Source organism: Sinocyclocheilus rhinocerous, unplaced genomic scaffold, assembly GCF_001515625.1.
Source record: "Sinocyclocheilus rhinocerous isolate Xijiao unplaced genomic scaffold, SAMN03320098_v1.1 scaffold348, whole genome shotgun sequence".
NCBI lineage: Eukaryota > Metazoa > Chordata > Actinopteri > Cypriniformes > Cyprinidae > Sinocyclocheilus > Sinocyclocheilus rhinocerous.
In genome coordinates, this window is record NW_015635025.1 from 871229 (window position 1) to 881568 (window position 10340).

A 10340-nucleotide genomic window follows, 5' to 3' on the forward strand; every position below is an offset into this window, starting at 1 on the left:
ATTAACTTAAATGATTTTAGCAAATGGCTGCAATATAACAAAGAGTGAAAAATTTAAGGGGGTCTGAATACTTTCCGTACCCACTGTATATACAGCCAATTTACCTCTGTCCCCTGACAGTTTTTCTGGCATCCCTCCTCCACCCCAGCTCCTCACTCACTCCTATCTAGTCGTATCCCAGCTTGGGGATATGAGGGAGTTCTCTGGGTTAGGGCTATATTCAGAGCTCGGAGCCCTCGCCTTGGACAGCACGCCAAATATGCAGACTGTTTGCTCAATCTGATTAAGTGTGAACTCGTGAAATATATTTTGTTATATGAGGGTAAATGTGAAATATAAAACTAAATATATTATTAATTTCAAAAATATATTTCATTGAGCTTCACTGTTTACAACATATATTTAGCATAAATTTAAAATATGAAAAAAAACAAAAACACAAATGCTATACTGTGGCTGATGTTTAGGTTAGAGGTTATTTATTTCAGACTTGTGAAAGCAATCATCATTACCCTCCAAATTGCGCAAATTGAAAATACGCCCAATAGAAACACGTCAATTTTGCAAAAAAACTCCAATATATTGCAAAAAAGTTTTTACGCTCACATGAGGTGGTTTTTCAGGTAATTTGAAAAAGGAACAATTTGTAAAACTACAATGGAAACAGTTTTTTCGCATTTACAGGTCACGCAGCATACGTAAAAGTCACAAGATCACTATTTAATGTACTATAACCTCCAAGAAACACCTCATACATGATCGCTCTTAAGTTTAAGGGGCTTTCCTTGCCATTAATGCTTGGATAACCCTTTATTTACACTGGACACGTCTGTGGCGCATTATGGATCCACAATAGTTTTTTAATCAACATTTATAAAATATCGCAAAAGTTTTTTGATGACAAGCAATGGAAACGCAGCTACTGTGACTGAAATGAGCCGTGAAGAATTTGAATTGAATGGGTCGGCGGTTCGCTTAACTGGTCTAGGGAAAGAAAAAAATGCCACTGCATTACATAACAAAATATCAAAGCAAGTATCATTCATTTTAAAGGAAGTAGCACAACACACTTCACAACAAGTGAATAAATGATAGGAAATTAAATGATAAAAACAATGGGTGTAATATTATAATTAAGACAACGACTCTAATTTGTGTTCATCGTTAATGTGATGAATGACACCTGAGGAGCATCGCGAACAGTGAGCTTGATCTGCCTGGTACAGTACTTTCTCCTATTTAAAGACTTCATAAAAATTACACAGAAATTACATTTTGGCAAATGATGGCAATGCAGTTTGTGTGCAATTCTGGAATAGAGATCGACCAAAATAAAACTAAAAACCGGTTCTGATTTACCGCCGGTCGACCAGTGCATCTCTAGAACCCCAAACTTTCCCACACTGCTGATTTAAAACAAGCAGGCGGTTCTTCGAGCTCTTGCGTGCCATCTGAACTCGCCATTCTTGTTTTGGGTTGGTGCGTAGATTGTCTTTTATTTTGCTCTTTCCTGTGGTGACGGTTAGCGTTGCATTAGTGCGCGCCCCCTTCTGGATCGATCACCTATGACTGACTGTATTCATCGTCTGACTGCATGAACCGAAACATGACATCCGTACTGTGACGGTTCGGGACGAATACATGTGTCGTTACACCTCTACTGTCTAATCCTAACAAAACTCAAAAACAACCACCCAAACTCTAAACCTAATGCACTGTAGGACCAAAAACCAAGCAAATCCAAACCAAAACCCAGCAAAAACCACACAAAACCACCTAAAAAAATCACCACACAGTTGGGCAACTGTGGCAGAACCCAGATGGAATAAAGGAACATCTCACAAATATAATACACACCAAGTTTCATTCCAATCAGACCTTCCTAAAGCAAGATATACCACATAATTGAGGATCACTCCGGAGTGATTGGTACTTTCTAGCCCATAAACCTAGCCTAACCCAAACCAGGGGGTTTTGGGAAAAAATCACCAAGAGGTGGTGCCATTGAGTCCAAACTGAAATCAGACGAAGGGGGTTGTGCACTCCTAGGGAGTCTACTAATACGCTAATGAGAGTTAGTTGGCATATAGTTGCAAAGTTACTTGACAAAGTTACAGTCAACAGAATATCTAAAGTGAACTATCAAAATAAATTGTAACCTGCTTTCTGTACACTAAATGCTCTAGATTTGCATTATTTTCCTATTGCATGCTTCGAAAAATTCCAAATATTTTAATATATTTTAAAGCTAATGATACACAATCATGTTGGGATGATGAAAATGTTTAAGTATTTTTTATTTTTTTTTAAACTTCTTTTAATTGGTTGAATTCTGTTTAATATAATTGTTATGAACGAAAATAATAAACTCAATAGAATATTTTGCAGCACACAGTGGGGTGTCGCTAATATATTTTGTTTTGTTTTTTTCTAATGACAGGAGGCAAAGCATCCATGTCATCCTGCTTCAGTGATCCAGATATCGACAGAGCAGCAGAGGAGACCATATATAACCCAAATATGTCTAGCGTCTGTAGCCAGGATGACACAAACACTGCCCTTGACCTGGACAACGAATCTCTTTCAGACCCCCTTCCACCTCTCCGTCCACCCCTTCCACCCCTGGACAGCCCTGAACTGCCACTGCCCCGGGAACCAAGCCCCCCTCCACTGCCCGCTGACAGTCCAGCACGACCCACCACTTTGCCTCTGAAAACACTGCCCCGACCCATGACCAGCAACACCATGGCTTGCACCACCACCTCCATCACCAGGGAGAATGGTGGACCGCTGAGCAAAGACCCAGAAGAAGAGGAGAGGACGCTGATGGAGGAAGAGCTAAAGAAATGCATAGATGATTTCAGGAAAATACGCATCCCAAAACTTTTCCCAGACCGCAAGAGACACTGGCAGAGTGATCTGCTCAAAAAATATAATGCATAATATGGATAAACCACGCTGCTGAAAACACCAGCACTGTTTATAAGTGACTTCTTAGATGCTCTTCAATTAAAGAAATGGATGATTTCAGGAAAATACGCATCCCAAAACTTTTCCCAGACCGCAAGAGACACTGGCAGAGTGATCTGCTCAAAAAATATAATGCATAATATGGATAAACCACGCTGCTGAAAACACCAGCACTGTTTATAAGTGACTTCTTAGATGCTCTTCAACACAAACCCGATCTACACAGTGTAACTGTGTGTTTCACTTTGTGTTATGCATGCCATCTAAATACTTCTTTGTGTCAGTATTTATTTGATTGCTCCTTAATAATTTTGAAAACAGTTTTTGAATGTTATGTTATTTCATGATTAAGTGTCATTTTTTAGTAGAAACATAATTTTTACCATTAGTTATGTGAGGTAAAAAAAAAGTTAAGAAGAAACTATTTTAGAGCTTGCAACCTACTTGCCATGTTCCAGCTTTTTGGAATGACGTGAGAGCCAGTAAATCATTTTCATTAAATCAAGTGAAAACTCATGAATGGCTGCTTCATTAGCTTCACTAAAAAGTCAAAAAAGTCAAGTGGAAAGACAATGTTAGTCAAACCAGCTTTGTTTTGCTGGTCAGCATCACAAACAGAAAAAACAGAAATGAAAATGATTTTTGACAACAATACAATGTCAAAGCATTTGTTTGTCTTTTTGTTCGAGTCCAGACCAGTTTAGTAACATGTAGACTATATCAACAAATCTTAAAACCGGTTTGTTCAACAAGTATCAAAACAGTCTGAATTAAAATTTTTGTGTTTTTCAAGCTGGGTTTGTTTTTTAAATGCACTGGTTTATTTTTCAAGCATTTGATGGTTCGAGATTTTTTAAACAATTGTTTACAACATAAACTGAGTATGATATTTTGTGTAAGCAGAAAACATTCTTGTATTATGAATGAATTAATGGTAAAAGTAATTTATTGTTTAATTTAATAGTATGGGCTACAAATATATGAAACCAAATAGTTCCTGCAAATATCTGTAATAGCAAATAAAGCAATAATACCTTAAAGCCTAAGGTGTAATTTCACAAAAAAAGGTTTGTTGGAGTAACAGTGTTTACACATTTAAAGGGGTCATATGATGCGATTTCAAGTTTAACTTTCTCTTTGGAGTGTTACAAGCTGATTGTGCATAGATAAGATCCCTGAAGTTGCAAAGACTAAAGTCTCAAAACCAAAGAGATATTCTTTATCAAAGTTAAGACTCTGCCACGCCCCCCTAAAACGGCTCGTTCTAACACGCCCCCACATATCTACCGACCATATATAACCCAAATATGTCTAGCGTCTGTAGCCAGGATGACACAAACACTGCCCTTGACCTGGACAACGAATCTCTTTCAGACCCCCTTCCACCTCTCCGTCCACCCCTTCCACCCCTGGACAGCCCTGAACTGCCACTGCCCCGGGAACCAAGCCCCCCTCCACTGCCCGCTGACAGTCCAGCACGACCCACCACTTTGCCTCTGAAAACACTGCCCCGACCCATGACCAGCAACACCATGGCTTGCACCACCACCTCCATCACCAGGGAGAATGGTGGACCGCTGAGCAAAGACCCAGAAGAAGAGGAGAGGACGCTGATGGAGGAAGAGCTAAAGAAATGCATAGATGATTTCAGGAAAATACGCATCCCAAAACTTTTCCCAGACCGCAAGAGACACTGGCAGAGTGATCTGCTCAAAAAATATAATGCATAATATGGATAAACCACGCTGCTGAAAACACCAGCACTGTTTATAAGTGACTTCTTAGATGCTCTTCAATACAAACCCGATCTACACAGTGTAACTGTGTGTTTCACTTTGTGTTATGCATGCCATCTATCTACTTCTTTGTGTCAGTATTTATTTGATTGCTCCTTAATAATTTTGAAAACAGTTTTTGAATGTTATGTTATTTCATGATTAAGTGTCATTTTTTAGTAGAAACATAATTTTTACCATTAGTTATGTGAGGTAAAAAAAAAGTTAAGAAGAAACTATTTTAGAGCTTGCAACCTACTTGCCATGTTCCAGCTTTTTGGAATGACGTGAGAAGCCAGTAAATAATTTTCATTAAATCAAGTGAAAACTCATGAATGGCTGCTTCATTAGCTTCACTAAAAAGTCAACTAGCTGCAGTGGAAAGACAATGTTAGTCAAACCAGCTTTGTTTTGCTGGTCAGCATCACAAACAGAAATTAATATGGTGAAAATGATTTTTGACAACAATACAATGTCAAAGCATTTGTTTGTCTTTTTGTTCGAGTCCAGACCAGTTTAGTAACATGTAGACTATATCAACAAATCTTAAAACCGGTTTGTTCAAAAAGTATCAAAACAGTAAAATTTTTGTGTTTTTCAAGCTGGGTTTGTTTTTTAAATGCACTGGTTTATTTTTCAAGCATTTGATGGTTCGAGATTTTTTAAACAATTGTTTACAACATAAACTGAGTATGATATTTTGTGTAAGCAGAAAACATTCTTGTATTATGAATGAATTAATGGTAAAAGTAATTTATTGTTTAATTTAATAGTATGGGCTACAAATATATGAAACCAAATAGTTCCTGCAAATATCTGTAATAGCAAATAAAGCAATAATACCTTAAAGCCTAAGGTGTAATTTCACAAAAAAAGGTTTGTTGGAGTAACAGTGTTTACACATTTAAAGGGGTCATATGATGCGATTTCAAGTTTAACTTTCTCTTTGGAGTGTTACAAGCTGATTGTGCATAGATAAGATCCCTGAAGTTGCAAAGACTAAAGTCTCAAAACCAAAGAGATATTCTTTATCAAAGTTAAGACTCTGCCACGCCCCCCTAAAACGGCTCGTTCTAACACGCCCCCACGTCTGCTTTTTAACACATTTCCATGACTTTCATGTAAGGTCATCAGAGAGCAACACAAGCAATTTATTACATGGACCATCCTCCCTCTACTAATCCTCCTATCTAATGGCGCTTTTCCACTGCATGGTACGGCTCGGTACGCTTCACTTTTTGGGGGGTTTCCACTGGTACAGTACCTGGTACCTGGTACTTTTTTTAGTACCACCTCGGTTGGGGTTCCAAGCGAACCGTACCGTTACCAAAACGTGACGTGTAAACTCTGCTGATCACGGATTGGCCGGAGAGAATCGTCACTACCTGCGTCACTGAACTTGCGACACAAACACAACAGAACCGCTAGATTTAAATCAGCACAGCCAGCAAAGTATCGAACGCAACTGTTTAGAACGAGCGCACCTTTTTTTAACAACCAAAAAGTTTTGTTGTCTGTTGCGGAAGAACAGACGTTCCTCTCGTTGATAGCAGAGGAGCGGATCCAGCGAGAGCTTGATAGGGAGATGCGGAATGAAAAGTTTTTTTTAGGAGTCGTGGTAGTAGAGGCGGCGCAACTATAACGACATGTGAATAATCCCGCCCACTCTAAAGCGGTACTGAACTGCAGTGGAAACGTAAACCGTGCCGAGCCGAACCGTGCCGAGCCGAGTCGTACCACGCAGTGGAAAAGCGCCATAAGTTACCCCAAGTAACTTGGGCTTGAGTGTCTTGCAAGTGTCTTGTGTCTTGTGTCTCTATCTCTACCTGTATCTAGATCTAGCAACCTTACCAGCCCTGAGCCTTAATCACTACACCACACCACCCACATAGACTGTGGTAATGCATTGAAGTAAGCTCCTGAATCACCTGAAACTTAAAGAAATATAATATTAATATTAATAATCTGGTTGCACCGGGTTGGTCATCAGTGACAGCAAACTGCATTGATTCTCATGTATACAGCTCTTATATGCTGTGTTTAGCCAAGGTCACTCAGCCTGCACAGCAATACTGGACTGATACCAGACAAGAACTATTATTTCAATCACTAAAGACAAAAGATTCTTCCAGATCTTTCGCAAGTGGTCTGTGTGTCCAAAAGTTCTAATGAACTTTGTGTTAGGATAGAAACTATGAATACAGTCTTCTCCAGCACTCTAGATAGTGTTGCATGTGTCAGGACCTACTCATTATCATAATCATACTTTAGATTTAATACTATCACATGGAATTGATGTTAATGGCATTGAAATTCTGCAGCTGAGTGATGATATCTCGGATCATAATCTATTCTTGTGTATACTCCATATAGCTAAGGCTGCAAATTCAACTCCTTGTTACAAATATTGTTATAAAAAAGACTGCTTTGTAAATAATCATTCTGACTTGTCTCAATTTCTCAGCATATCCAATAGCTCAGAAAACTTGGTGTAACAGAAACTATTGACTCTCTCTCTTTTTTTTTTAGCACTTTAGATACGGTTGCTCCTTTACACTTAAAGAAGATTAAGGAAAACAGTCCGACACCGTGATATAACAAGTACACTCGCGCCCTAAAGAGAGCAGCCCGGAGAATGGATCACAGCTGGAAGAAAACAAAACTAGAGTTATTTCGTATTGCATGGAGGGAAAGTACTTCCACATACAGAAAAGCCTTAAAAAACTGCTAGATCTGCTTATTTTTCGTTTCTCTTAGAAGAAAACAAACAACCCCAAGTATTTTTCAATACAGTGGCTAAATTAACCAAAAATAAAGCATCAGCAGGCACAGACATTTCCCAACAGCACAGCAGTAATGACTTTATGAACTTCTTTTCTTCCAAGATCGATACTATTAAAATTCTAACCATGCAGCCGTCAGCTACAGTATTGCATCAGATAGTGCACTATAGATCCCCTGAGGAACAATTCCACTCAAAAAAAAACACTACTTAATCCTGGAGAATTAGTTAATTACAGACCGATCTCAAATTTCCCTTTTCTGTCAAAGATACTAGAAAAGGTAGTCTCCTCACAACTATGTTCTTTCAAGGAGAAAAATGGTACCTGTGAGGATTTCCAATTAGGTTTTAAACTGTTTCATAGTACTGAGACTGATCTCATCAGAGTTACAAATGACCTGCTCTTAACATCCGTTCATGGTAGTATCTCTCTATTAGTGCTACTGGATCTTAGCACTGTGTTCGACACTATCAACCACAACATTCTTTTAAATAGACTAGAAAATTATGTTGGCATTAGTGAAATTGCATTGGCATGGTTCAAATCATACTTATCTGACCGCCATCAATTTATAGCACTGAATGAAGAAGTATCATAACGTTCACAAGTCCAGTATGGAGTACCACAAAGCTCAGTTCTAGGACTGTTGCTTTTCACGTTTTACATGTTACCCTTGGAAGATATCATCAGGAAACACGGTGTTAGCTTTCACTGTTATGCTGATGATTACTCAGCTCTATATTTCTTTGTGGCCCGACGAAACATACCAATTCGCAAAACTAACGGAATGCATAGCTGATATAAAAAACTGGATGACTAGTAATTTCCTACTGCTAAATTCTGAAAAAAACAGAGGTGTTATTATTGGACCAAAATCCTCTGCATGTGATAATCTAGAACACTGTCTAACACTTGATGGCTGCTCTGTCAGTTCCTCGTCATCAGTTAGGAAACGAGGTGTGCTGTTTGATAGCAATCTTTCCTTTCCTTTCCTGAAAACCATGTTTCTAGCATTTGTAAAACCACATTTTTACATCTTAAAAATATATCTAAATTACAACCTCTGCTCTCATCAATGGGATTTAACTCATCATTTATCTCATATAGAATACGTTTCGTTATTTATACAACATAGGCCTAACGTTAATATTACGACTTACTGGCTATCTGCACAAAATGTCCCGAATGTACGAACGTGTCTGTGCAGCTGTGAATGATGTGAATTTTGTGCACGCGTTCGTCACGCAACAATGTGCAGAAACACGGTAACTAAACTCTAAAAATTCACAACGTTTTATTATAATAGTGTTCTCATTGTAATTGTTATGTATATGACAGTCCCAGTCCTAGTTATTAATATTCTGCATTGTTGTTTGTCCTGCTCGCACTGAAGAGATAATCACTGTAGTACTACAATGAAGCGCTTACTGCAGTGCAACTCAACCAAATGCATCTTATACGAGATAAATAATATATACACGATATATATAAACCGGCTGAAATGTTTTGAAATCACTTGTACCCTACCTGTTTGAAAAAGTCCAGTCTTTCACTCTGCCTGTGTCAATTTGAGTCTTGTTAAGATTTAAATCCCTGCCGCCAAGATGCTTCTCCGTCAGTGACGGATTATGGAAAGTGAAATTTAAATCTATAGGGGTGGTTGGATTTATTCACGCACGTTAAAATATTTATTTTAATATTTATTTATTGGGAGAAAACCAGTAGTTCTATGTGAAATCAGACATTTGAGCACCCCCATATAGCCAAATGGCATGATCATAACACCTCTGTGAATATTCGACTGTAAGATTGGGAGTCGAATCAGGCTTCTCCTATCGAAGCACTGAATCTTCGACTATTCGGGGTCACCCCTAGTCTGTTTTATTCTTATTCCGAGCTCACCGTAGCCACCCAGATCCAGTCCGTTTCCAGACCAGATGGTGGATCAGCAGCTAGAGACGACCTCTACAGCCCTGAATGTCAGCGGAGACCATGCCAACTAGACGAACCCTAGAGACAGATCCCCTGTGAAGACCTCGTCAACTAGACGAGTTAAAGGGGTCATATGATGCAATTTCATTTTTTCCTTTCTCTTTGGAGTGTTACAAGCTCTTGGTGCATAAAGAAGATCTGTAAAGTTGCAAAGACTAAAGTCTCAAATCCAAAGAGATATTCTTTATAAAAGTTAAGAGTCAGCCACACCCCCCTAAAATGGCTCGTTCTAACACGCCCGATGCAACAAATGCCTCGTTTGTAATGGGTTTTAAATGTTTTTGCCTCGTCGCTCCGGCCGGACACGGCATCAACAGTATGTGAGGGGCGTAACATTTCCGTCACATGCTTGATGTATTCGGCCAATCACAACGCACTGGATAGTTGGCCAATCAGAGCACACCTCGCTTTTCAGACCGATTAGTTTTGTAAAAATCGACGCGTTTCAGAAAGGCGGGGCATACAGGAGAAACAATAATGTACAGTATGTGGAAAATAATGTGTTTTTTTAACTTTAAACCGCATAAACACATTTCATTACACCAAATACACAAAATAATGTTCTTTTTAGCAGCATCATATGACCCCTTTAAGACCACGAGAACCAGACGAGTCCTCTGCACAATCTGACTTGTGCTGCAGCCTGGAATTATTTACACCATGCTGGTATCGTCTGGCCAGAAGAGAACTGGCCCCCCGACTGAGCCTGGTTTCTCCCAAGGTTTTTTTTTTCTCCATTTCTGTCACTAATGGAGTTTTGGTTCCTTGCCACTGTCGCCTTTGGCTTGCTTAGTTGGGGACACAATTTCTGGCAACATTG

General features: G+C 39.0%; 1 protein-coding gene across 2 annotated transcripts in view; it reads left to right on the forward strand.

Annotated features, from left to right (window-relative positions):
- The window catches only part of LOC107746149 (BTB/POZ domain-containing protein KCTD12-like), a 22723-nt gene extending 19247 nt beyond the window's left edge, over positions 1-3476 (forward strand). Inside the window, exons 2-3 of one of the 2 annotated variants that reach the window (XM_016560244.1) lie at positions 2441-2971; positions 3139-3476. In XM_016560244.1, the coding sequence (XP_016415730.1) occupies positions 2441-2943 (503 nt within the window). In that variant the 3' untranslated portion in view covers positions 2944-2971; positions 3139-3476. Of the gene's footprint in view, positions 1-2440; positions 2972-3017 lie in introns of both variants that reach the window. The other variant, XM_016560245.1, reaches the window with a different exon arrangement.
- Positions 3477-10340: the final 6864 nt, after the last annotated feature.